We start from the raw sequence: 27,441 nt of genomic DNA, 5'->3' as shown, positions 1-27,441 counted from the left end.
GAGGTATCTCATGCGATGCTGTCATTCGTGCGCAATTATTCGATCCTTCCAAAGACAATAAAATCATTGTCGAAAGAAGTTTCAAGCTCAACGAATCATGTACAACATGTTAAGGGATGGATCAAATCGGTAAGATTGTTGAAAAACATTGCATTTATAGATTTGCAAGATGGTACTTGCACTGATGCTCTAAAAGTTTGCATTCCGATAGAGAATTCTAAAGAGACGGAATACGTCAGAAGACTTAAGACCGGCCAAAGCGTATCAATTACGAACGCTCAATGCAAAATGACACCAGAAAGAGAACAATCCTTCGAATTAAAAATAAGTGAGCCATTGAAATCCATCAGCATAATCGGAAATGTTACTCTCGATTATCCACTACAAAAGAAGGCTCATTCTTTGTCATTCTTGAGAACACAACCTACATTAAAACATAGATCTAGCTATCTCAGTTCTTTAATGAGGTTCAGATCTCATCTCGAATTGTCATTATTCAATTTTTTCCAAGAGCATGATTTTACAAAAGTTTCTCCACCAGTACTTACATCAAGTGACTGTGAAGGTGCAGGTGAACTCTTTAAAGTTCAATCATCATCGAGGGATAATGATTCGTATTTTGGTAAGCCAACGTACTTGACTGTTTCGACACAATTGCATTTGGAGATAATGGCAATGGCTTTGTCACGATGCTACACGCTAACACCATGTTTTAGAGCTGAAAGAAGCGACACTAATCGTCATTTAAGTGAATTTTGGATGCTTGAGAGTGAAATATCCTTTGTTGATAGTGTTTTGGAACTAACAAGATTTGTAGAAGAAATGCTCAAGAATAGTATAAAATCATGTTATGAGCAAAAAAACGAACTCTTACCAATTATCACTCCAGATAATTCTCTGACAAGAGAAGAAATTCTAAAAAGATGGGAATCTCTTTTGCATAAAGCGTGGGCAACGATTTCATATACCGAGGCGATCGGAATCTTAAAAAAGCAACATGCTATGGTTCCTTTTCCCAACTACGAACCCAAATGGGGCGAATCTTTACAAACTGAGCATGAAAAATGGCTGGCAGGTGAGCATTTTGAATCCCCAGTCTTTGTTACAGATTACCCAAGAGACTGCAAAGCGTTTTACATGAAGGCAAACTCTGAAGAGTTACCTGGAAACGAAACGGTTGCTTGTTTTGACCTACTAGTACCTGAAATGGGTGAAATTGTAGGCGGAAGCATGAGGGAAGACAATTATGACTCTTTAAGTCGCGAAATGGCCAGACGTAAAATGAATAGTTCAGGCGAACTTACTTGGTACTTAAAATTACGTAGCGAGGGCACAATTCCCCATGGTGGATTTGGCTTAGGACTTGAGAGACTGGCATCCTACTTATTTGGTAGTCATAACATCAAAGATGCCATTCCATTTCACAGAAGTGCTTCTGGATCCATCGAGCTGTGAAAAAAGAAGAAGCAGGGCTGTAATTTTTCGTGCGAATATTGTAAATAGTATCTTTAACGTATTAATTCCTTGCGAAAAAAGGAATGGCAGACTCACCGTAGTTCATATATGCTGTTGTATTTTTAACTTGTGAACTTCCTTAGCGATGAAGACTTTCATTTGTTGGTAATATAATATGAATAGCCGACTTTCATATTCTCGGCCCGAATTTAATTTAATATCTTCCCCTTCAAACTCGCAGAAAAGAACTACAACAAGTATAAATATCTTACAAGAAGGGCGTCAGTTGTGATTTCGTTCAGTCAACGGTACCAAGTGCAACCATTACCTATTATATATTTTAGAGACATGGTGACTGTTTCCGCTTGTGAGTATTTCACAAATGTTTTACAGGGATACAATGTTGATACGATTTTCGGTATAGTGGGCATACCGATAGTCGAATTGGCAGATGTAATGATTAATAAAGGTATCAAGTTTATTGGATGCAGAAATGAGCAAGCCGCTTCATATGCTGCATCTGCTTACGGTTATTTAACAGGGAGACCCGGAGTTCTTCTGGTAGTTGGCGGACCAGGATTAATACATGCGTTGGCGGGCGTATACAACTCAATGAGTAACAGATGGCCCTTGATAGTTATCGCGGGTAGCAGTGAGGACAATCACAAAGGTGGATTTCAGGAATTAGATCAAATTAGCCTACTCAATGGCTATCTGAAGTTCACAGGTCGCCTTCAGGCAGATAAGAATGTAATTGATCTGATCACTTACAATGCTGTTAGACACGCTTCTTTGGGTGCAAGTGGAGTAACATATATTGATTTTCCAGGTAACATCATTGGAGAAACGGTTAAAGTTGATAAACACTTAAATTCGCCGTCCTTCGATAAGATAAAGTGTTCACCCGATCCTGCCGTTATTCAAAGAGTCACCGATCTAATTCTCAAAAACGGGGATAAGAAAATACTCGTGGTGATGGGAAAAGGTGCTGTTGAGAACTCAGATGAAATAAGAACGTTAATTGACCTTTTTGGTCTTCCTTTCTTACCAACACCTATGGCCAAAGGTATCGTCCCAGATTCACATCCTTTAAACGTTTCATCGGCTAGATCTCAGGTATTAAGGGAGTCGGATATAGTGATCGTCCTAGGAGCGAGATTGAATTGGATTTTGCATTTTGCGGAGCCGCCAAAGTGGAAGGCTGATGCCATATTCATTCAAGTCGATGAAAATGCTGAGGCGATCGGACAAAATAATGCAAGAGGACTACAGTACGGATTATTTGGGGACGTCGGATTAACTGTCGATGCTTTAACAGTCTCGTTGAAAAGTGGCAATTTCAGATATGATGGCCTCCCTCCGGAATGGCAACGCACGATCGAGAAGAATCAGCGAAAATTGTTACTCAAGGAGTTACAGCCTCCGAACAGCCAAAAATTAAACTACAATCAAGTATATCACACGCTGAGACCACTCATCGAAGACGAAAATTCAATCTTAGTCACCGAAGGAGCTAATACAATGGATATTGCAAGAATCTCGTTTCCCACCGACTATCCCAAACACAGGTTGGATGCCGGCACCAATGCCACCATGGGAATCGGCCTGGGCTATGGCATAGCCGCAAAAGTGGCTCATCCCCACAAAGACGTCATTTTAGTTCAAGGCGATTCAGCCTTTGGATTCTCCGCCATGGAACTGGAAACATCCGTCAGATACAATCTCGGTTTGGTGGTCATTGTTATGAACAACAGCGGAATATACCACGGCGTCGCTCCTGAGTTGCAACCACTGCGCGCACCCTCAACGGCTCTTTCCAGCGAATGTAGATACGATCTTGTTGGTAAAGGTCTCGGTGCGAACGGGTTTCTAGTACGTAACCTGGATGAACTGGAAAAAGCGTTTAAACAAGCCCTGCTCTCATCCAGGTCGACCCACCGGTCAAGTGTGATTAACGTCATAATCGAACCAGGCAAGCAATCCAAATTATCGTTTGGTTGGCAGACTAAACGCACCCAACATTTATAATTGTATTGATCGTAATTATCGTAGCACATGATAAATGAAAGCGAGAACTATAGAAGAGATCGGCGGCTATTAGCTAGGGCACGCCTTTGTCTACATTTACATACTCCTTTCCATTTACCCAGAATAAGATGATTTCATTTCGTACTGAAGTAGCCTGGTCGTCAGACCTCGTTGTTTCATCTGCGGTTCGAAACCTTTAATGTGCACCTGTGCAAAACAGAACCAACTCCTACGATTAATTGACCTGCATGCACAACGGAGTTAGCAAATGTACGCATCTGAAAGCTCATACTAAACCAGCAGGTGGGAAATTCGGTGGAATTCTACGGAATGGCTCCAAATCGGACGTTTGACTGATTTGGAGTTTTATTACCGGGGTTTAGGGTCACTTGATTGTGGCTCTGAGCGTCTTCTCCGTGAGGAGGGATCTTGGGGAACCGAGACCATATGGTTGTTGTCATCAGAAATCAACCAGATTTGTAATATCTTCTGGGATGGGAAAGGCAACAGTAAGTTCCGTTTGACTCGAACTTCAAGGGAAGCTTGAGGTCTGTTGAGTGCAATCGTAGGACAAGTCGTTACCGATTTGAACCCGATACCGATTACTGGTGCTGTTTTGGAATAATAGGTCATATTAATCCCTTTTTTTTCATCACGAAAGTCGATTATGGTGCATAAAACTTTGACGTTTAAGGAACAGATGAATGGTTTCCCATGGCGACAGTTGCTGGCAGTATCGATTGTTAGAGTCAGCGAACCTATTGCATTCACATCACTGTTCCCATATGTATATTTTATGGTCAAGGATTTCCATATCGCGCCAGATGATGCGCAAGTGTCGAAGTATTCCGGTTATCTCTCATCGTCATTTGCGCTGTGTCAAGTGCTATCGGCGTACTACTGGGGTTCGTTTTCAGAACGACACGGCAGAAAGTTAGCATTGATCCTTGGACTCATGGGCTCAATCGTTTCTTTACTGATACTTGGGTTTTCCCGTAATTTCTACCAAGCCATGTTGGCCAGGATATTGATGGGGCTGTTGAATGGAAATGTTGGGGTGATTAGAACAATGATTGGAGAAATTGCGACCGAGAGAAGGCATCAGGCGTTAGCGTTCAGTACAATGCCTCTGCTTTTTCAACTGGGTTCCATAATTGGTCTTATGATTGGTGGATACCTTGTGTTTCGACCCACAGGCAGCTCCGGCGATTATATCCCAAAATGGGTGCCACATTGCCTCAAAGCAGTTGTGCGGTCGTACCCCTACGCACTGCCGAATTTAGTGGTTACGTCTTTCTTGTTCATTGGACTGGTCAATGCTGCGCTGTTCTTAGAAGAGACTCATCCTGTGAAGAAATTGAGACGGGATTACGGGGTGGAATTGGGCGATTACATAAGAACCAAGATTTTCGGGCTGAAGCCCATCTTGAGGCCTTGGCAGAGACATGAGGACACTGACTCTGTAGGTACAACCGCGGAAGTGGAACCGACAGCAGAGTCGATGACAACAGAGCCGACAGAAACAAGCCAGTTGTTGCAAGACGATAACAGCTCCTGTGACAGCATTCCGTCAATACCGCATACTTTGACAAGAAGACAATCTATAGCGTTGATAAGGACCTATTCCTCGTACGAACCCACCGATTTAAACAAGTCGGAAAGAATCTCCGCAGATGATGGCTGTAGTGAATTGAGTATTTGGCATCATGTTTTTCATACAAAAGTTTTTTATCCAATTTCTGTTAATTTCATAATGTCCTTACATCTGACGGTTTACAGTGAATTTTTGCCGGTATTTTTAGCTTATGATTTAGAAAAGGACCCACAAAATCCACACCAATTAGCTTCAAAGTTTCCTTGGAAAATATCGGGCGGTATAAGTTATCTTCCTCAGCAAACAGGTACTCTGCTATCTACCACTGGTATATTTGGAGTATTTGTTGTCATTTTCATCTTCCCAATAGTTGATAGAAAGTTTGACTGTTTAAAGATATTTAGAAGCTTGGTTCTATTATATCCAATTATCTATGTCATGGTCCCCTACGTTATTTTTCTACAACAAGAAAACATACCAAAGTGGTGGACCAGTGTCTACTTGTATTTTATAACAGGCACTAAGACATTATGTGGCGCTCTAACGTTTCCACAAATCATGCTTTTAATCCATAACTCAAGTCCATTGAGCTGCAGAGCAGTAATAAATGGTGCTACTATAAGTATAAGTGCAGCTGCACGGTTTATTGGTCCGTTGATTTGGGGCTTCCTAATCTCTTGGTCTGAGGAAAAAGATGTGGCATGGGTTAGTTGGTGGTCCCTCGGTCTGATATGTATGATTGCGTTATACCAGAGCTATAAGATAGAACCTCTCAATGATTATGAGGATATCACTGTAGAAAGAGAAGATCAAACTAGCCGGCAATTTTCGCACAAATTGCGTCGCTCAAGCTTAAACAGTCTCGCAAACAGAAGATAACTATATGCTGCAACTTTCCGCCGCTAGTTCCGTAAACGATGGAAGATATTATTAAACTTACACAAAATTAAGCATTTTGTCATACACCTATATACATGAAAGTGAAATCGCATAAAGCAATCAATGCTCAACGACCAAGACCTTGACCTAGTGCAGCATTTTGTTCTTGAAAACGCTGCCCGACGCGTTCACTATGTTTGAGAAACTTCTCAGAACATTTCATAATACAACTGTGTTCCTTGCTGGTTAGTTTGGCGGAGGTGAAGTCATTTACACAGTCTGCAAAACATCTTTCCACTAAATTGGAGTACAAACGCATGAAATCTTTCATTTGTTTCTGTTCCACCAACTTTTGAAATTCCTGCTGTTCTTTACCATTTAGTGATTCCATTTTCAAGGCTATATATATACACTATTTGTTTCTCTTGCTAAACAGGTTAGTCCGTAATTACCACTTAGCAGTTTCAAATGCTCTCAAAGCTTGATTTAAGTATTTTTTTTTCAAAAGTCGACTCACAAAAAAAAAAATTAGATACGGGTAATATCTATCTAAGAGGGGGAGCATACTGATATAGCTTGATACAATGAGAGGCGCTTAGACCACGGCACTCGTAAGATGTTAATCTTGAGAAACGAGGTTACATCTCTTCAAATAAGCATTCCACCCGGCTTTTCTGTAACGTTCACCCTCGACGTTTGGATCTCTGCCTTTGGCGAATAGTCCTCTACCGACGATAATTATATCTGATCCAGTGGACATAACATCATCCACAGTTCTGTATTGTTGGCCCAACGCATCGCCTTTTTCATCAAGTCCAACACCGGGAGTCATGATTAGCCAATCGAAACCTTCGTCTCTGCCCCCCATGCTCTGCTGGGCAATAAAACCAATGACGAAATTTTTATCAGTTTTGGCGATCTCCACGGTACCCTTGGTGTAATCTCCGTGGGCCAGAGATCCTTTGGATGACAGCTCTGCCAACATAAGCAATCCCCGCGGCTCTTCAGTAACCTCTTCAGCAGCTTGTTTTAGGCCTGCTACAATACCTGGACCGGTAACACCATGTGCATTCGTAATGTCTGCCCATTTCGCAATCTCATAAACACCTGAAGAATACTGTAGTTTAACGGTGTTGCCTATATCTGCGAATTTTCTATCTTCAAAGATCAGAAATCTATGCTTTGCGGATAATTCCTTCAAAGGCTTCACGGTCCCTTCCATGCTAAAATCCGACAAAATATCAACATGCGTCTTTAGGAGACATATATAAGGTCCTAAAGTATCTGCCAATGCCAGCAATTCAGCGGTTGTACGAACGTCTAATGATGCACATAAATTAGTCTGCTTATCTTGCATTAAGTGTAACAATTTGGAAGCGACTGGGCTTGGATGCTTCGCAGCCCTTTCTTCGTAAGTAGCAGTTGCAGCTGTCATTCTGATTGTGAAACGTTTCAGTGTCTTAAAGTAATCTGATCGTACTCAACACTTGATTTGTCACTGATAATTGATTTTTTGTCATGATATATATTTGACAAAAAATCAATATCAAATTTCGGCGCAACGCTGATCTTGTCCAAACCAAGATCAAAGGGCATTTGGCAAACCAAGAAATATTCTTTACATTAAATACCCAGCGCATCTGCATAAGAAGACGAATCACTAATAGCCTTAAATTGATAACCTAATGAATATAGAATGGCCGTTTCCAAGAATACCGATGATGTTGGTGGTGCAATAGTTACTGATTCGAATCAGGCATCATCAGTCTTAAACAATCGGAATTCGTCGATAATTGGTGCATTGACAGCTGGTGGGCGATCTATGGTCTATCAATTGACGTCGTTTTATCTCCGTACTCCTTTAAAACTATTTAGGCCAGCTAGATTTGATTATTTGCACTACGTAAGAGTTATTCTTACGGGCGAGGAGAGTACCATGCCGGCAAGTAAAAGGAGGCACTCGGTTCTAGGCAAGCTTTTAAATTCTTTCAATCCCAAATATGTCTATTTTTTGGAAAACTCTTCTCTAGGAATTTTGACTAAAGCTTTAAATAAATACGGTTGGAAAGTAATACCTGATAGAATACTGCCACCGTTGCTAGTGAATTCAGCAACAGGTGTGGTTCTATATACTACTTACCTGACGACTCTAGGTCATTTTTCGAAACATGAGGACCTTGGGACTGTAATTAAGAACCCGTTTGATGTTTGGAGATCGGGATTTATTGCGGGATCTGTGCAAGCATTAGTTTCAACCCCTATCGATGCTATATATACTAGAAGTTCTGCTAGCGAACTACTATCGAGTGCTAAAAAATATGACAATCTATGGCTTTACGGCAGAGATAAACTAAGGGAAATTGGACCCATAGGTTGCTTTGGTGGTTTTGGTATAACATTCATAAAGGAGTCTTTCGCATTTGCAGTATATTTCACCACTTTTGAGCTAATAAAAGGCCAACTTTGCCAAGGCATGATAAGTTTAATCAACCATTACCATCAGCTCAAATATACTATCTCTAATACGTCAATTACTGGTATATTATCCCCAGAGGATCCTTCATCTACAAACACCTCTCATATGGAATATATAACTCAAAAAGAAAAAAAATGGATCACCAGAGCTTTTGTATTCATAGGCGGAATTTCTGCTGCTTTTCTTTTACAGGTGGTACAGTATCCATTCAATAAAATCCAGAAAATTCACTTGTCTAGATTAGAAGCGTTTGACATTTACAACAGATCTCTTTTGAATCAAAGTCGAGGGTCCCAAATTCATACGCAAACCCCAGTAATGAGCAGGATGTGGGTCAAGTCGCCCGGAAGCAGACGTCTTCACATCTACTACAGCTCCTATATCGATACCTTCGAGCACATACATTTTATTCACAAGAGTACAAAGTCCCTGGTCAGGTGGTTATACAAAGGTTTTGCAAGAAATACGTTGGCGATCATTCCAGGTACGACTGCCGGTTTATTGATGCTGGACTATATGCGCAGTTCAGTCGAGAACTCATTGATCACCAATAATCACTGATTCCCTGTCGTTACATTTTTTGAATGGAATTAAGAAAGTATCTAAGAATTCTGTACATAGCCGTTTCTGCAAAATTTAATATTCATCATCGTTTAAAAGTTAGAACAAGACTCAGTGCAATGCGCTCATCACAAAGTTCCATCTGAAGTACCCTTCCTATCCTCCTGCCTTTCTGTTTCAACTTCTGCAGCAACTTTCTCTGCTTTCTCTATTTTATCATTTGAGGAAGCGCAATTTTCTATGCTCTTCTTCTCTGTTATCAATTGCTGTAGTTCTTTTTCGACCTCTGGTATATCCACATATTTATTGAAGATATTCAACATGCGCAAAAAGGTATCATTAGTTGTTATACCTTCCTTTAAATGGTACAGATAGATTTTGGAAATAACGGACAGAATTTCAGGCACAGGAATACTCTTATTGTCTTCCACCTCACTTGAGCCCAATAGCGGTAGAAGCCCACCCTCGATTAGTTCCTCAACTGTGGTTATCTCGGCCGTTGGCAATTCAATGTCTTTAGTCAGCGCAACTTCCAAAGTTTCAAGAGAATAAGAAGATATCTGAAGACAGGGATTTAGACATTGATGAGCAAGAGCTTGAATCAATGCTATTTTATCATTTTTTGTTGGCTGGAAGGCATTTAAACCACCCTTCAAAACGTTGCTTGTTAGATTGATAGATTTGATAGAGAGATCCACAAGACCAGAATAAGGATTTTCCTTTTCATCCACGCCTTTTTTTGCACATTTCTTTTCCCATTGGCTACCTATTGCGCCAATTGATGATATTTCATCGAGTAATCCCAGAATCCACATGAAGTTTTCCTTTGTTTCAATGCTATGAGACATTTTCAGCGACGATTCCAGGAATTGATACACATCTGCTGTATGTTCTTTAATCACCACTACACTTCTAAGTAGCTTCCAGAACCCTTCATCTTGTACCAGTAATTCACGGTAGTTATCTATCTTGGTAAGCTCCAAAATTCTCGTTAAAATCTCGCCGCCAGCTGGAGTAGCAAAATACTGATGTGTAAATACCTCGTTTTTGCCTAACAGTTCGTCATTAATTAATTGTAAAAGATTCTTCTCTTCTTTCTCCATTACTGAAATCAGAAGCAGTTTGTACGCCATTAGTCGACGTATGCTCTGCTTTGATAAAGAGCCTGACTGTGATACTTCATAAATCTTATTCAAAACTAGCTGGCCCAGCTCTTTTTCGTTCTTGCAAAACAAAAACAGTGATACAGAAAGCTCAATCAAAAACAAAATTTCAGATTCGTAAAACCTCTCATTTTCAACACTTTTCTCCACCTTGATAGAATTTAACAGAGTATTGACTAGAGCAGGGTTAACATTGAATTTATTTCCAAATAACGATGATGCAATATTACAAGACTTAATACATTGCAAAGCTTTTAATGACTTTTCTACCTCTTCGTCGGTTGGTTCTTCGTCTCCCTTCAGATAAGAAGCAAATGCTGATAAAATGCCCTTGTTTTCTTTTGATTTTTTGATTGAAACTTCTGGTTTGGGTCGTGGCAAAGTTCCCAACTTAAGCTTTTGCTGCAAATCGGGAAAAATGTCGGGGGAAATCAATAGATTTTCGTATAGTACTAAGAGCATTTTAATTGCAACTTCCCATAGTTTTGAGTGAACCAAGTCTCCATCTGTGTTTCTTTGAAGGATTCTGAAAAATACCACCATGCATAGTTGACCCTTGAACGATCTCCCTAATTTAACGCAATCCGAGCTAACGATAATTTTCGAGTCGGTATCTTCAACAACAATTTCGACTAACGGAATTTCTGCATGGCCCACCGAGGAAGTGTGTGTGTCTTCCTCCGTATCTATTAGCGTTGTGATTTTAGCAATACGACAAAGAATATCAGTAAAGAGCTTCTCTAGGTTAAAAAAAGCGGCGATGAAAGAGCACTTATCGAGACTTGTTAGCATTCTTGTGGAGATATGATCATCTGACGCAACGTTATATATTCTGAACAGTGTCTTGACAATATATGAGCCAACCTGCTCAAAGATAGCACCATCAAACTGTGCTAAATCCATAGTGTTCAACTTACCAATAGTACTAGATGTGCTTTCTGCAGATTCGGTCATAACAGTAGTCAATGAAATCAGGTTGTTCCAGGCATCTTCAAACCATCTATCATTTCCATGGTGTTCTTCGGGCATTACAATCTCTTTATCCCGAATGGAGCAGTATATTCTATCCAAATACCAGAAAGGAAAATCTTTTTGATTATAGCAACCTCTTAAATTACTAGAGTAGTCATCAAAAGACATGTGTTCCTTTATGTGGGGGTTGTGTAAATCTGTGTTCAACATGATAATTGAATAACTCAAAACAAATACTGAGTCAGAGTCTGGCTGAACGTGCTCGTAATCACTATCTGCAGATGCTGTAAGACCCTCAACACTTTGACATTCGGCATACCTAGACGAAAAGGCCTCAATTATTCTCTCTATCTGCTGCGATTCGCCAGGTAAACGAAATTTTGTCAACAAAATTCTGATTGCCTCATCAACTCTTAAACCTTTGAAATCAAATAAGTCAATAAAACATTTCAGGAGGCTAGTTTTCTTAGGATCGCAAAGAAGTAATCCTATAGTTTTCTTATTCATGCGACTATTGTTTTCGAACAAAAATCTGGCTACATTGGGATCATTGTCGCTCTTTATAAAGCCTTTCTCTACTAACAATGGTATACCTTTCTTGGGTTTTTCATTGAATGCCTTTGAACACCTAATGAACTCTGTCTTACGTTCACGCTGCTTTAATAGAGGAACATTGCCTTTATAACCTGAAAAAGTCTCTTTGTCAATATGTTGTAAATGTTCATAGACGTCATCCACAAAACAAATTAAACCTTCTAAACATATTGGAGGAACGCTATCGCTTGTACTTAAAGCAGACTCTGGAAGTGCCAACGTCTTCAGAGCAGTGAGGAAGTTTATGGAGATATCGGCTCTTTCAAGATTGCAATCATACTCAATGAAAGTTGAAGTGAAAAAAGAGGGAAAACGCGTCCATAAAATAGAAATTTGCTCGATTATTAGTTCTTTTACGGCAGCTGGTCTTCCTTTTGGTTCATCCCCCACTTTTAAAGGTGCAGGTGAAAGAATTGAAAAGATTCGCGAAAAGGTAAGCTCAATTTGCATCGGTAGGTGATCACCCAGTATAATTACCAAAGTGGTGAATAGTTGAAGAGCCGCCTGCAATAGAGACAACTTATTATTATTTTGAATAATGAAAAGAACGTATTTGAAAATGGGATCAGATACAAGGCTGAATAAACGTGGATGCAAAAGAAATTTGTCTCCAGAAAGCTCAATAGCTGTGTCAATGAGCTGTAAGCCAAATATTCTTGCAGAATTTGTATGCTTTGTTTGATTTTCAGGAACCACAAGCGATAGCAGTAAATTCAAATACTGCTTTATAACAGGCAATCCATAATTATCATCAATATGTTCCGAGTAATTACTTCCTTTATCCTCCCCCTTTGTAATTTTCTTACCAACATTCGCTTCGATTGATTTCGAGTCTTCTCCGTTTTGTTCTTCGACATTACTGCCTGGTTCCAGCGTTTCGTTGACTGTAGTGGTCCCGATCACATCATCTTTCAGCTCATTCTTTGCATAGCTTTCATCGTTGATGTACTTTTGCGATTTGGTTGGTTCGATGGTTTTAAGTTTGCTAAATATCTTGACGGTTATAGAGATCATGGCGAATTCTGCTGCTCTCCGTAAAACTTCACTTCTTCTCTTATTACATGCGAGAGATAGTACTGTCTGCAATACATCGTACATGATTGAATCTGAAATCAAATCACCTCGAGGAGATTGAATTATAGTCAAAATTAAATTCACCACTTTCAATAGCACAGAGTCGTCAGAGACTTGCTCTGATGCTTCAAATCTGCAATGAGTTAGGGCATTAACTGTTTCTCTATAAGCAATGACGTGATTAGCTGACTTTTCCGTCACAATGTTTGAAGTGAAGAACTTTTGTAATGAATCCAATGCCAAAGACGTGATATATCCGGAAATTGAACTTGTGCTGACCACGACAAGAAAGGGCTGTAATAATGTGAGGGAATCGATGTCTTCCAAACTTTGAAGCTTATTTAGCATTAAACGCAATTGAATAAAACCGGAAAGTAGCGGATCGTTTTTCTTATTAACAGAAAGATTATTGAAAGTATCCGCCAATGAATCATCCTGATTGCTGAAAATATCACTGCCACCACCCAAAAGTGCTGCAACACCAGATTGAGAGGTAAACTTGGAGTATTTTCGCATAGCAGTCGATATGTTTATGCATTCTTTGATTACAATGGTAACGGGATCCACCGCTGCCATGTAGTTTTCAGGCACCATATTCAAATGTCCTCTGGTAGTCTTGCAAAGGGAATATGCCTCGAAACAGAATTGAGATTCAAAATCCAAGTAAAAGCTAACCCAATGCCCTCAATAGACGCGTATGTCATGTTTGTAAGTTTTAACTCTGTATTTCAAGTAACCAGATCACTATTTTGAGAGGAGCAGCATTCAGGTTAAGATGGTCGGGTAACTTCACTATTCAAGTTCGTCACTTGAAAAGAATATTAACCATTAGCGGTAGATCATCGAACGTTAAGAAGTGAAGTTGTGATGGCAGAATATTCTTGCATTCTTTTAACCGTCAATCATGGTATCCAATCCCCAGATATACCTTGATATTTCTATAGCAGGAGAAAAAATAGGCAGAATTGTATGCGAATTATTTGCGGAAAAGGCACCTACAACAGTCAAAAACTTCAGGTCTCTATGTCTGGAAGACCATTGTATTGAAGAGGACAAGGTTTTAACTTATAGAGGAAACTACTTCCATCGTATAATAAAGAATTTTGTGGTGCAATGCGGAGACATTATTCATTGCTCCGGAGAATTCGTTAAGTCGGATGATGCTGGCAAAGGTGGTTGCTCGATCTTTGCAACTAGAGAGGAAATTCATAACGGGAATAATTCTGAATTGCAATGTTTTGGTAACTTTTTGGACGAAAATCTCGGTGATTTTAATGCCTCCTTCTATCTGGCTATGGCCAACATGGGAACCCCAGATTCTAATAGCTCACAATTTTTCATTACCACTGCTGTGTCTCCGCATTTGAACGGTAAGCATTCGATATTTGGCCGTGTCACCCACGGGAAATCTGTGGTACGTTCTATTGAGTACTCCAAAGTTGATTCAGATGGGTTTCCGCTAGAATGCATTAAAATAGATCAATGTGGCGACTGGGATATTTTAAAGGGACTTCCGCTTTTTAATGCATCTAATGATAGTATAGGCGGCGATACGTATGAAGAGTATCCAGATGACAATGAAGATTTAGATTCTGAAGACTTTTCTGCTGCTTACGAAGCTGCCAATATCATTAAAGAATCTGGTACTTTGCTTTACAAGAAGAAGGACTACAAGAACGCGTATTTCAAATACAATAAATCGTTACGTTATGTCAATGAGTTCATTCCCGATATTGAGGTAGATGCAGAGAATAATCGTAAGTTTACGCATTTGAAAATCAAACTTTATTTGAACATGTCTTTAGTCTCGCTCAAAATGAAGAGGTATGATGAAGCAATCAAGTTTTCATCATTTCTACTAGATATGAATGAAGTGCCTAATATAGATCAATGCAAAGCGCTCTACCGTAGAGGGGAGGCATTTGTAGCCAAAAAACATTATGAAAACGCGTTACAAGACTATAAATCTTGTCAAGAGATAAATCCTGATGATAGGGCTGTCATGGATAAAATTTTATCTTTAGAGAAGACACTGGAAGATAAAAAGGAAAAGACTAAGCGAAACATCGCTAAGTTCTTTTCGAGTTCTTGATTGGTATTTTCTGTTTTTTGAATTAAGTATTACATGAATTCATCCAATATATTTCGTGGTGCTCCATTGGTCTTATTGATAACTTTTTCTTCAACTGATGAGCCTGTGAAGGAATCTCCTTGCAACTTCTTGCCGTACTCATTTTTTCCATTGGTCTGATTCTCGGAAGATGTCGACACTCTGGAAGAAGCTGGAGGTGTTGAGATAAAGTCATCTAACAAGTTTTTGGCAACGGTTGGCACGGCCTCTTGGGACGTAAATCCATCTAACAAACTGATAGGTTTCGCTGACTCTTGAGGGGTCATGAAATCATCTAGTAGGTTTTTTTTTGGTGTCGTAGTATTTTTGTTGTGTTGTGTGATGGCAGATGCTTTCTTTGTTTCATATTCCTCGGAAAATCTATCAAATAAACTAGGCCTCACTTTGTTAGTCATGGTTGGTTCAGTATCCATCGAATTGATTCCAGAAATGATTTCATCTTTTTTCGGAGATTCTAGTAGTTTTCTTCTAAAAGAATCTTTTTCATCGATGAATTCCCAATTCCTTGTCAATGACAAGGCCAGATAGTCACAACCCATTCGCTGAAATATGTCAGTTACCTTTGATACGACATTATATTCAATGCTGTTTTCGATTTCTAATGAACCTAAAAAGTACTTGAGGTTTCTTTTTCTGAGATGATTGTAAAGAACTAACAAAGCAGGGTCCTCTACCAAAAAAGACCTGTTAACGCAACTCTCTTTACGTACAAGGGTTGCATTGTCTTCCAAATCAATTGGAGGAGTTATCAGTGCCTTGATTGAAACGCTCTGCTTTCTAAGTTTCCAGTAAATGAAGCTCGTCATCCAGCGATCATTATTCAGTATGGCGTCGGGTAATACATTAGTTAGAAGTATTTTCCCCAATACTGGACCATTGTCCCCTTCATACACCCTACAAACGGCTATAGCCAGATCAAGATCACCGATTTGTTTCATGAGAACGTTGGCACAGTCGTTCAACGAACTTGCCAACAAAAAAAAGCAGGCCGCCTCCATAAAGCGATGCTTGCTTAAAAGTACAAAGGCATTCTTCAATGCAGCACTTTTCCAACGTTTTTCAGAAAAGTCATGGCTTAGAAATGTCAACAATTTCTGCTTCTCGGGGTGGCCAGTACTCATTCTCCATAGTCCAATCAATATGTGTTTCTTCTTTAGCGCTAAATAAAAGATCGCGCATCTATTAGGGTCTCTCGATTCATCTCTTGAAAATTCATATTTGGCAATTTGTTCGAATTTTTTTATCAAATCAGTGTCTTTTGCCCAAAAGGAAATCTTGTACTCCCTGGCCTTTTGCCAAGATATAATATGCGAGTCAAAAATTGATAAGATCAGCTCTTTATTATCAGAATGTAAAGCCCACGTTACGTCTCTCATAAGGAGACTCTTTTGAATATTCCTATGAGATAGAAACAGTTTGGCACCTAGGAGAAACCTGATCCCGTTGTAATCCACAATGGCCTCGTTTTTCATTATTTCATCAACAGCTTCAATTGCGGTGATTAATGTTACTTGTTGATGACGGGTTAAATATGGTAAGGATACCTTGGTGAGCTGCTCGACAAGCAGCGACGAAACTGTGGTATTATACTCTGGATAAGGGTCAGGAAATTGCTGCTTAGGGTAATTCTTTTGGTTGTGGATGAAAATTTTCTGCAATTCGATGCCTAGATTTGAGTCTAGCTTCATTAAATCTTCAGATCTAAAATTGAAATTTCTAAGCTCAACGAAAAGTCGCATAAGAAGCTCCTTGACTAACTCAAATTTTCCGACATAGAGGGCCTGAATTAAGAATTGGGGGTGAAAAACAGGTAACGGGCCGTTTAAAACACTGCATAAGTGGAGCAAATCATTCGAAAGGATTTTTCTGGATCCAATGGAACGTGAGGTAAAATTATCATTCAAATCCAAATATTTGTCTTTGATATAAAACTGATTTCCTGAGGCCACAACAAAGGTTCCATTCTTGAGCCAGATAGAATCACCAATCTCATGATCTGTGTGAGATCGTATGTCTATTTTCTCAACTGGTAGGTAGCTGGGGCTATTATTTGTGTAATCATACCTTAATTGCGTATATAGGAGAACATAACCTTTGAAGCCAATAGAAACTATTGCTTGTTCAAAAGTTGTGCTAGTCCAGTCAATGTCTTGAATAATATCGTCAAATGACTCCTCATACTCCAAAACTCCACGCTTCATGTCCCATAAGGCCATTTCCTTTCCCGTAGAAGTCACGGTACACAGCTTACCAGTTGAAGAGCCTCGAGCTTTTCGAATATCAAGCAAGCCTGTATTTAGTTCGTATTGCTTAAGCCATCTGATGTTTGTGTTTTCAAAATCAACAATGGCCTTGTAAAAGGATGCTACACCTTTTTGTGATATAACGGATATTAATGGCCGGTTTGCATAAAAGCTGCCATGAACAGGGTCGATCACAGAAAAATGACACAATTGGTCTTTGGACAACTCAAGTGACTCTGAATGAACTTCCACAATCCCTCTTGAGAATGATACTTCAAAGGCTCTAACGTCTCCGTTTTCGTATATTAAGGCAATAAAATGCCTTTCGTGACTATGGTTGGGCTCAGGAGTATTGAGCATTAATATGGGTTTCCCCAAGTTGGGAGCCTCTGATAATTGATGCTCGGCTTTGAGGAATGATTTTTTTGCACAGCAGTCCTCTTTAGGGCAATGCCAAGCTTGAATTTTTCGATTTTTCAATAGACATATGACCAAATCTCCTTTCTCATGGACCACAGCCAGTTCTATTGGTACCTCTGTCTGTATGATATTTCTCATATGTAGAGAAACTTTCCCTTCAAATTTCGGACACCATAAGCAATTTTCCGAGAATCTCGAAACTGTCAGCAAAGCTTCTCCGTCACTGCTTCTAATTAACTTTCGGATGGACTTATTATGTCCTGTAAACTTATTTTCGAGGAATCCTATTTCTGACTTTCCCTGACCCAGTAAACTATCTAACTTAATTCTTGATTGCCGTATAACACCTCTCAAATCGTGGACAATAACCGAAATGGTTTTTCCGCTCTTATCACATGGTTGTACTTCACCAAAGTATAAATATTCGGGTTTTTTCACGAAAGCTGGAGCAGCTATGTGTTTACCCGATAGCTCCTTTCTTTTAATCGGTCTCGGAGGATTATCGGACAAGCCAGTCAAAAGCTGTACGTCTAGTCTACCATTTGGTGAACCTAAAATAATAACGTCTGGAGCAGTCCCGCGTGTTTCTGTCATTGTGTCTCTTAAAATCCAACTATCTATGATGAGACAGTACTCTTGACCTTTTTCCAGTAGTAAAGACCCCCAATGTTGGACAGTTCCTACACTGTTCAACTCGTAGCATGTCCAGATTCTCAGCCTTTTGTCTTCGCAAAAAGAATAAATCACCTGCGATGTTCCAAAGACTTCTGTTTGCTCATTAGGGCTATTTTTTTTCCATCTAATAGTAGTTACAGGAGCCGGATGAGGAAGCAATGTCAAGTTAAAAATATCTTGCTCTCCACTAATTGAGATTCTTTTCCATAACTTCACAGTATGATCGTATTTTCCAAAACTGGCGATTAATTGTGAATCTCTGGATATCTTACAGAGATATACTGGCTTGGATTGCTTCTTATTCCACAAGAGAATTGGCTTATATTGACCAAATTCGCTAGTAATTTTCCAAAATGATAGGTAATCTGATCCAACAACAATTTCATTGGAGGCTCCCCAGTTTAAAGTATTTACTCTGGACTCATCGTGGAATATTTTGCAGCAAAATTCCCAACTGGGTCTTTTCATTATTTCATGAATAGGTTTATAGATGTAAATATAATCACTGGATGCTATAGCAATAAACCCATTATCTGGATTGATGTCTACAGCGTAACTGTCCCTTTCTAGATATATTGTCTGTAATCTTGTGTACTCGTTGGAGAACACGATAACATTATTTCCAGAACAGTAGGCAAATATAATTTGTTCCTGCCACAGTGCCTGGCATGTTGATTGTTGTGTGTCATTTGGGCGGCCTGGCAGGAAACTTATTGACATGCGTATCAGAATACTTCAAGTCTGCCCTGTCTACTGCTGAGTATTGACGTTTCCCTTCATATTTTGTTCAAGTTAGTGGGGTGGATTCCCCGAACATGAATATTCAAAAAGTGAATTTTACGAAATGAGTTTTATGAAATTAGATTTATGATATGAAAAATGTAAAGCTGTCAGCCTATAGTAGCTGACAAATAATTGATTATAGCTTTTCAACTCTAATCAATTTCTATTTAATATTCATCCCTTTCCTTGTCGCAAAGTTGAAGCAAGGCAAGAAAGAGACTTGGCATACCAGTTACTTTCCAAATTAAAGGATCTAAAAAATCAATAAATTTATAAAAGATGGGAGCTAGTTGCCGCGATCAAAAAAAGGCTGTTGCTATTTGTTTACAAAGATCTCCATGCGTTATGATCGAACGGCATACGCCACAACAGTGCTTTGATGATCCTGTCCTGAAGAAAGAGCTTCCAGAACTTTGTATCATGCAAATGAAGGCCTTCCTCGATTGCAAAAGAGGTATGGTAGACATGACCAAAAGATTTACAGGAAATGCACCTTTATCAACCGGAAAGTATGATCAGCAATATGAAAAACTCTGTTCGGGAGATTTCGATCCAAGAGAAGAACTGAATAAGCTGAATGCTTTAAATAGTAATGACAAAAAATGAAACAGGAATAGTAATAAAAAAATCAATTTGACTTGTAAATAATTGAAACAAAGCTTCCTGATTAAATAATTTCAATATTGCTTTGTAAAACGCTGAAGTTCATATTAGTCTTCTATTTTAATCATCCCAGTGCCCACTTCCTTCCGTCCCCACACCTTAGATCGTATAGCACTGCTTGCACGAAGGATACTTATTTAATCTGTCATGATTTAGCATTGCTTCAATTGCGAGCTTCGAATGATCTCGCCATCTCTGGAGTGCCTACGGGAAATTGTTTCCATCTTGTTGGTGTCCGACTGGCACCGCGCACCATAGTATTAATCTTTCCTCGTTAACTTCAATCGATGTCACCGTGCATCTCTTGTCTTTAAGGGCTGTCAATCATACGAGCGGGCCAATTGGTAAGTGGCTCTGTCAATTTTGAGTATTGCTGGCTTTGTCGAAATTGAAGAAGCCAATTTGTTCAGACATTTATAATAAAAATATTTGGAAAGAATGTTTTCTTCGGCGTTGTCGATAGTAACTTGGTTTGACGTTGATGATAATACTATGATATTCAATTATAGAGATATATAATTCCTTGGTTTTCTATATCATGAATTGAGATAAAACTAATTGAACTTGGATTAATATCTGGAAAATACGTCAGTATTTATACCTAATACTTCGCGCCTATTGAACCATAAGAGAGGACGACGAGTGAAGAATTTTCATCGTCATCACACCATTTCTAGTCCCATAGAATCCACAGTACAACTGTTATTTCATGTTCATTCTATAGACTCCTTCGTAGTCAGATTCCTGAATTGTAAACGTCTCGCGATAGATTATCATCCGATATCTTTCCAGTATCGATTGACATTCTGTTAGGGTTTCATCTGACTTCGTTTATTTTGTTTTACAGACCAATTGTCTCTTTCTGATTCTTATAAGTCATCTCTTTAATATATCTTACAATCTCGATTTATATTTCAACAAATGGCAAACCTATTTAGAAAGAATGTTTTCTTCGGCGTTGTCGATAGTAACTTGGTTTGACATTGATGATGATACTATGATATTCAATTATAGAGATATATAATTCCTTGGTTTTCTATATCATGAATTGAGATAAAACTAATTGAACTTGGATTAATATCTGGAAAATACGTCAGTATTTATACCCAACATTTCGCACCTATTGAACCATAACAGAGGACGACGAGTGAAGAATTTTCATCGTCATCACACCATTTCTAGTCCCATAGAATCCACAGTACAACTGTTATTTCATGTTCCATGCCATAGACTCCTTCGTAGTCAGACTCCTGAGTTGTAAACGTCTCGTGATAGATTATCATCCGATATCTTTCCATTATCGATTGACATTCTGTTAGGGTTTCATCTGACTTCGTTTATTTTGTTTTACAGACCAATTGTCTCTTTTTGATTCTTATAAGTCATCTCTTTAATATATCTTACAATCTCGATTTATATTTTATTTATAAAGAATGTTTTCTTCGGCGTTGTCGATAGTAACTTGGTTTGACATTGATGATGATACTATGATATTCAATTATAGAGATATATAATTCCTTGGTTTTCTATATCATGAATTGAGATAAGACTAATTGAACTTGGATTAACATCTGGAAAATACGTCAGTATTTATACCTAATACTTCGCACCTATTGAACCATAAGAGAGGACGACGAGTGAAGAATTTTCATCGTCATCACACCATTTCTAGTCCCATAGAATCCACAGTACAACTGTTATTTCATGTTCCATGCCATAGACTCCTTCGTAGTCAGACTCCTGAGTTGTAAACGTCTCGTGATAGATTATCATCCGATATCTTTGCATTATCGATTGACATTCTGTTAGGGTTTCATCTGACTTCGTTTATTTTGTTTTACAGACCAATTGTCTCTTTCTGATTCTTATAAGTCATCTCTTTAATATATCTTACAATCTCGATTTATATTTCAACATACCACCCATGGTTCAATAATGCTATTTCACCCATGAATGAGTAAGCTTCTTGAATATGGCTATTGATGTAGGCTTGGTCAATATGTCCGCATAGTTATCTTCTGTCTTTATGTATTCGAACTTCAGATCGTTGCGTCTAGCTTCATCTCTTAACCTGAAAGCTCGTGTCCCGAAGAAACGATTTCTGAACGCTCTTGAATCTTCACTTTGGTCCTCTACTATTGATATAGTAGGTTTTGAGTCAGTTAATATCTTCGATCTAAGTGATGATGATGGATCAATTTGTTTTACTAGGCATGCTAATCCTTGTAACATTGGGACTGATTCGCTTACCGCATATATTTCCGCTTCGGTAGATGATATGACACGCAGTTTTTCGCTAGATGATCTCCCACCGATGACTTTTCCATTTAGGCAGTAGTAATGGCCCAATTGTGATCGGAATCCTTCTTCATTCGCAAACGATGCGTCAGTGATAGCGGTAATCCTATTTGTCTTGGTGTGCTTGTTGGCATGCCAAATCAGCTTTTTGTGTTTTGACTGCCACACGAAGTTCAACAGCTGTTTGGTGAGTTTCTCCACTTGCTCTGAGGGGTATAGTGTATGCTGAGCTAGGATGTTCACGTAATATAGAATATCGAATCTATATTTGTATCCCACATATGATAGCAATCCTATAGCCTTCTGCATTTGCTTAACCTTTTCTTTGTAGTCGTCTTCTTCAACGACCAGATTATCTTTGTGGATGTGTTCACCTGGTGTGCCTGGCACAAGAAACTTCTTGTTATCCTTTTCGATATCAAAACCTAAATGTGGAAGCTTTTCGCTTAAGGAGTTTTCCATTCCTATTGTCATTTTCTTTCCGAACGTATATTCTATTTCCAGTCCTAGAATATCGTATGTGGCCATGTTGTTTTCGTCTAATTTCCCATCGTGGATCACTTTGGTCTCGAACTTTTTCTTTAGAGTTTTGACTAGTTTGTTTGCTGCCTTGATATCTTTGGACAGGACGATCATGTCGTCTACAAAGAGGCATACAAAACATTCATTTTCATCTTTGAACACGCATGGCCAACCGGTTAATTCTGTCATGTTGCAAGAGTTGGTTAAGTAACTGCCAATCATCTTGTACCAGTTCGCTCCGCTCTGCTTAAGTCCATATAGTGACTTGTTCAACTTGAATGCTTTTCCTTTGAGCTTCATGTGTGGAGGTGCTCTGATGTACAGATCTTCTTCCAATTCAGCGTATAGGTACGCTGAGGATATGTCTAATTGGGTGATAAACATTTTCTTGTCTAGTGCTATGTTGAGACTGGTCATCAGTGCGTAATGATGTACCGTGTTTGCTTTGAGGTCTTCTTTGTAAGTTCCAGCCTTCTGCTGGTCACCTCTTGCAACGAATCTGCATTTCTTCCTTCCATCTCTCTTAGTGTTGAAAATAAACATGGAGTTTATTATTTGTTGTCTAGGGATCGTCTTTTCTTTTATAGGTTTGTTAGGATCCCAGGTCTTCATTTTGATCAATTGGTCATATTCCTTCATGTAGGCTTCGTTGTATCCTTTTGCATCATTTTTATCATCATTATTGACAATTGCCTCATAGTAACTTAAGGAGGGTTTAACATGAGGAGTTGGATTCGAGTGTACTGCGTTGACATAAAGTATATGACGCTTTGGTCTCTTGCGTTGAGTCCTATCTTCAATTTCACCTAGAGCTAAACTACTTTTTCTTTTTGTACTTGGTGGCTTTACCCTCGGGATGTCGCCATTACGGTACTGAAAAATTCTATTCTTTCTTTCTTCTAAACTTTTAGCATTAACTTCTGGAGACTGATCGTTACCACCCACATTGGAGATAGACTCAGGTGTTTCGCTATCGGGAGTTGCTACAGTAGTACTCTCTGGTACGGGGGAGTCTTCCTCGCTGGGAAGTGGATCGAGTTCTGCTGTGGAGGTCGATGATGTGGTGCGCTCGTCTTCCGTAGTAGGAGCAACATCATCGTAAGCAGATGCCTGTATTCCGACCGTGGATGCAATTGCACTGCTTGGGTCAATATCATTATTGATGGTTCTTCTTGAGACGGTATCGGGAATTGGATCCGGTGTCTTAGTGTTGTCAATGATGGCGGACGATGGGTGATCGTTTGCTGGATCATTTATGGGGTTTGACGTTGGTTCATTCTGCGTGGGCTGATCGTCACTTTCTGTATTATCATAGGTGACAGCATGGTTTGCGCTTTGAAGATTGATTCGGGGATCTTCATTGATCATGTTTGAACCATGTTCCTCGATATTATCAGCGATCTCGTCACTGGTATGTTCAGGAGGATCATCATTGGTATGTTCCGGTGGATCATCATGGATGTCTGGTCCTAGAACATCATTGTTGCCCTCGGGGATATACTCTGGTATGACTTCAGTTGTATCTGTGGTTCCAGTTTGGATGGGGTCATTACCACCCGACGAGGTAGATAGGTTATCGGCTGTTGGGGTTGGTGATACAGGCCTTTGATGAATGGTACCACCCGAATGGATTGACACATCCATTTCCATACCACCCGAATGGGTGGACATATTATTATCGAATTCACCGTCCTGTCTGGCTTCGAGTTGATCAAGTAGGGGAGCAATGACTGCGTCGGCGTCATCTGTCCTGTCATGAGGATCACCCCGAATTATCAGGTAGTTCGTAGTGTCAGTGACGGTATGTTTCGATGGGATGTATATTAGATAGCCATGGGATTCCGCGGATGGTGTGAGTGCGAATCCCACTATACCCCGTGGTCTAAGTTTGTTCTTTGGCGGATTATTTACCATGACACGTTGTCCAAATGGTAAAATAGTGCTGACATCTAGTCCTGTCAGGCCTGCTTTGGCCCTGGAGGAAGTGCCAACACTGGACGTTATTAATGAGTTCCTCATTAGCGTCGAGAACTGCACTGCATAGAACCAAAGATGTAATGGTAGATTGCTACTGCGAAGCAGTGTCCGGCAATCATCGAGCAGTGTATAATTAAGGCGTTCAGCTACTCCGTTTGCTTTTGAGTCACCTACGGAAGTGTAGCACGGGATTATTCCGTACTCCTTGAAGAAGTTACGAATTGTCTTATTAGTATATTCGGATCCTCTGTCCATTTGGAAGCTGCGTACCTTTGTGTTGAACTGGGTTTTAACCATATTTACCAGTTCGCGAAACTTTGAGGTAACCGTTTCAGCTTCTTTATTCCACAAGCCAAAAACCCATCTAAATCTCGTGGCTTCATCTGTGAATGCCATGAAGTATGATGGTGACGATGTGGGCATGTGAGGTACAGGTCCAAAAATATCGGTATGCAAGAACTCGAAGGGTTGATAGGATTTTTGGTATGTCAATCTGGAACCCACCAAGTGTTTGTGCTTTTTGCTTTTTCCGCTCACACAATCCTCACACTGGAAGTTAGAGTATCCGGACCAATCTATGTCATCCATGGATAAATTTGTCAGCATCCCTTGCTTAATGGAATCTCTTAAAGTTTTAATGTTGACATGACCTAGGAGCCGATGTATAAATTCCATAGGGAACAATGGTTGTTTTTGAACGTTCATGACGTTCAACTTTTTGTGTGGTTTATGGATATATTTTGCCGGTATCCAATAGTAAGGTCCGATCTTTTTGATCTGTGCTACCATTTTCCCTTTATTATTAGTTACTTGGGAATTGTTGAAGTCGACGGTGATTCCGTTTTTTTGGAGCTCATGGAGACTCAATATGTCGACATGTGGCACTGTAGATGCCACTGCCTCCGTGTGAATAATGGAGGTACCCGGGAAGCTTAGCTGTAGGTCACCACTGACACTTATGGGGATCTCACGATCTTGCGCGTCAGCTATGCCTATATTGGGGTGTTTATTAATGTTGTGAAGGAGGCCTGGGTCGCGAATTACTGATATGGCGGCCCCAGAGTCAATCAGTAGATGTTGGTTATCTTCAACTAGTTCACCAGTTTGTGGTGTCTTCGTCATACTCGGACGTTTCTTCTTCGAATTCTGGAGAATGCCTAAGTAACTCTGTGTCGCGGGTGAGTCCGATTTTATGGATACCCTTACGATGGTAAGACTTTTTCTCCTTTCGTGAATTGATGGAGGGTTTTGGTAGTTTATCTTTGACATTTGGGCATTGAGGAGCAAAATGGCCCTCAGAGGAACACTTGTAACAATGTCTGTTTGTTACTGAAGGTGATGTTTCAGATGTATGTTTCTTATTTTTTATCAATCTGTCATATGTGCGCAATACACATTTCGAAATGCCTGCGATTGTGTTCAGGTCGTATTCCAGGTAATGATTCTCCCTAATCTTTGCATATTGACCGTGCAAATTTTTGAGCAGGTATTCACAAATTATGTCTTCTGGGATGTTGGAATTTGTTGCTTTAAGTTGACTATAAAGCTCTTTCACTCTACTAGTATAGTAATATGAATCTTCAGATCCGTCGTAACTTATTGTGGTTAGTTCTCTCCATATAGCGGATCTAAGGTTACTGTCTTCGGATACATGACATAGGATAATTCGGAACAGGTCGTGTCCTCTTTTTATTGCGTCTTTGACGCTCTTTGGATAGGCTGTTTCCTTCACATATGTTTTGAAGGAATTAATGATGAAAGCCTTTTCGCTCTTCGTGGCGTCCCTCTCAGATTCATTTAATCTGTCAGGTATGATATCACCTAGCTTGTTGTCTTCCAGAAATCTTTTGAATGATCTCATCCATCTGGGAAATTCCGAAGGATTACTGATCTCATCCAAGTCTGGTAACACTTGTTCATTGTTAGACTCTTTAGCGGACTCAGAAGTGGTATCATCTTCTGATCTCTGGTCATAGAACTTTCGATATTGCTTGAACTGATCGTTCAGCAGTTTTTGCTGGTACATGAATGTTTCATAGCTAGTGGCCGGAATGTATTTTATTCCGTCAGCATTCATATTCCAGTTGAACATGCCATTCCCCATTGGTGGCACCATTGGTGGCGCAATTGGAGGATATGGACTCGGCCATGGGTAAGGGTAAGTATAACCTTGTGTGGAACCAGTGTGTTGATAACCCGCATCGTATGCGCTTGATTTAGGGGAACCTTCCTGTTTGTTATCAACACTGGCCGGGATTGAAGGTTGCAACGAAGGAAAGTCTCTTTGTGAATCACTCAAGTTGGGATCAGTGCCATTGTTACTAATTTCCGAAGAGTTTGATTTCTCACGAGACGTAAACAAAGAATCCTCCGCTTCTCTACTCATTGAGAAGGGAACTTTAGCGGCGCTACCATATTTATAAAGAATGTTTTCTTCGGCGTTGTCGATAGTAACTTGGTTTGACATTGATGATGATACTATGATATTCAATTATAGAGATATATAATTCCTTGGTTTTCTATATCATGAATTGAGATAAGACTAATTGAACTTGGATTAACATCTGGAAAATACGTCAGTATTTATACCTAATACTTCGCACCTATTGAACCATAAGAGAGGACGACGAGTGAAGAATTTTCATCGTCATCACACCATTTCTAGTCCCATAGAATCCACAGTACAACTGTTATTTCATGTTCCATGCCATAGACTCCTTCGTAGTCAGACTCCTGAGTTGTAAACGTCTCGTGATAGATTATCATCCGATATCTTTGCATTATCGATTGACATTCTGTTAGGGTTTCATCTGACTTCGTTTATTTTGTTTTACAGACCAATTGTCTCTTTCTGATTCTTATAAGTCATCTCTTTAATATATCTTACAATCTCGATTTATATTTCAACATATTTCAACAAAACCAAGTTACTA

At 39.5% G+C, this 27,441-nt stretch overlaps 11 protein-coding genes across 11 annotated transcripts; 6 read left to right on the top strand and 5 right to left on the bottom strand.

The window, feature by feature from the left end:
• Positions 1-15: 15 nt before the first annotated feature.
• Positions 16-1,455, top strand: SLM5 (asparagine--tRNA ligase SLM5; the record flags this gene model as incomplete). The annotated part of the gene is made up of 1 exon (XM_037287173.1): positions 16-1,455. One exon carries the CDS (start codon positions 16-18, stop codon positions 1,453-1,455), a length of 1,440 nt encoding a protein of 479 aa, XP_037143068.1.
• A 348-nt stretch (positions 1,456-1,803) lies between these two features.
• On the top strand, positions 1,804-3,483 carry PXP1 (putative indolepyruvate decarboxylase family protein; the record flags this gene model as incomplete). Its single annotated transcript, XM_037287172.1, has 1 exon — positions 1,804-3,483. One exon carries the CDS (start codon positions 1,804-1,806, stop codon positions 3,481-3,483), a length of 1,680 nt encoding a protein of 559 aa, XP_037143067.1.
• Positions 3,484-4,150: 667 nt separating this feature from the next.
• Positions 4,151-5,956, top strand: HG535_0B03780 (uncharacterized protein; the record flags this gene model as incomplete). Its single annotated transcript, XM_037287171.1, has 1 exon — positions 4,151-5,956. The coding sequence occupies one exon, from the start codon at positions 4,151-4,153 to the stop codon at positions 5,954-5,956; it is 1,806 nt and encodes a 601-aa protein (XP_037143066.1).
• Positions 5,957-6,083: 127 nt separating this feature from the next.
• TIM9 (protein transporter TIM9) lies at positions 6,084-6,347 on the bottom strand (the record flags this gene model as incomplete). The annotated part of the gene is made up of 1 exon (XM_037287170.1): positions 6,084-6,347. One exon carries the CDS (start codon positions 6,345-6,347, stop codon positions 6,084-6,086), a length of 264 nt encoding a protein of 87 aa, XP_037143065.1.
• A 228-nt stretch (positions 6,348-6,575) lies between these two features.
• URA3 (orotidine-5'-phosphate decarboxylase) lies at positions 6,576-7,391 on the bottom strand (the record flags this gene model as incomplete). The annotated part of the gene is made up of 1 exon (XM_037287169.1): positions 6,576-7,391. One exon carries the CDS (start codon positions 7,389-7,391, stop codon positions 6,576-6,578), a length of 816 nt encoding a protein of 271 aa, XP_037143064.1.
• A 261-nt stretch (positions 7,392-7,652) lies between these two features.
• Positions 7,653-8,993, top strand: HG535_0B03750 (uncharacterized protein; the record flags this gene model as incomplete). Its single annotated transcript, XM_037287168.1, has 1 exon — positions 7,653-8,993. The coding sequence occupies one exon, from the start codon at positions 7,653-7,655 to the stop codon at positions 8,991-8,993; it is 1,341 nt and encodes a 446-aa protein (XP_037143063.1).
• A 128-nt stretch (positions 8,994-9,121) lies between these two features.
• GEA2 (Arf family guanine nucleotide exchange factor GEA2) lies at positions 9,122-13,390 on the bottom strand (the record flags this gene model as incomplete). Its single annotated transcript, XM_037287167.1, has 1 exon — positions 9,122-13,390. One exon carries the CDS (start codon positions 13,388-13,390, stop codon positions 9,122-9,124), a length of 4,269 nt encoding a protein of 1,422 aa, XP_037143062.1.
• Positions 13,391-13,700: 310 nt separating this feature from the next.
• CPR7 (peptidylprolyl isomerase CPR7) lies at positions 13,701-14,888 on the top strand (the record flags this gene model as incomplete). The annotated part of the gene is made up of 1 exon (XM_037287166.1): positions 13,701-14,888. One exon carries the CDS (start codon positions 13,701-13,703, stop codon positions 14,886-14,888), a length of 1,188 nt encoding a protein of 395 aa, XP_037143061.1.
• A 29-nt stretch (positions 14,889-14,917) lies between these two features.
• RAV1 (Rav1p) lies at positions 14,918-18,985 on the bottom strand (the record flags this gene model as incomplete). Its single annotated transcript, XM_037287165.1, has 1 exon — positions 14,918-18,985. The coding sequence occupies one exon, from the start codon at positions 18,983-18,985 to the stop codon at positions 14,918-14,920; it is 4,068 nt and encodes a 1,355-aa protein (XP_037143060.1).
• A 342-nt stretch (positions 18,986-19,327) lies between these two features.
• PET191 (Pet191p) lies at positions 19,328-19,654 on the top strand (the record flags this gene model as incomplete). Its single annotated transcript, XM_037287164.1, has 1 exon — positions 19,328-19,654. One exon carries the CDS (start codon positions 19,328-19,330, stop codon positions 19,652-19,654), a length of 327 nt encoding a protein of 108 aa, XP_037143059.1.
• Positions 19,655-21,649: 1,995 nt separating this feature from the next.
• On the bottom strand, positions 21,650-26,975 carry HG535_0B03700 (uncharacterized protein; the record flags this gene model as incomplete). The annotated part of the gene is given in 2 exon segments (XM_037287163.1): positions 21,650-25,666; positions 25,668-26,975. Coding segments are annotated over 2 exon segments (5,325 nt in total).
• Between the last annotated feature and the right edge of the window lie 466 nt (positions 26,976-27,441).

The sequence above is a fragment of the Zygotorulaspora mrakii genome, chromosome 2 (genome assembly GCF_013402915.1).
Source record: "Zygotorulaspora mrakii chromosome 2, complete sequence".
In the NCBI taxonomy this organism is placed as follows: domain Eukaryota; kingdom Fungi; phylum Ascomycota; class Saccharomycetes; order Saccharomycetales; family Saccharomycetaceae; genus Zygotorulaspora; species Zygotorulaspora mrakii.
Note: the sequence above shows the minus strand (reverse complement) of the source record. Positions and strands in the feature narration are given on the sequence as shown.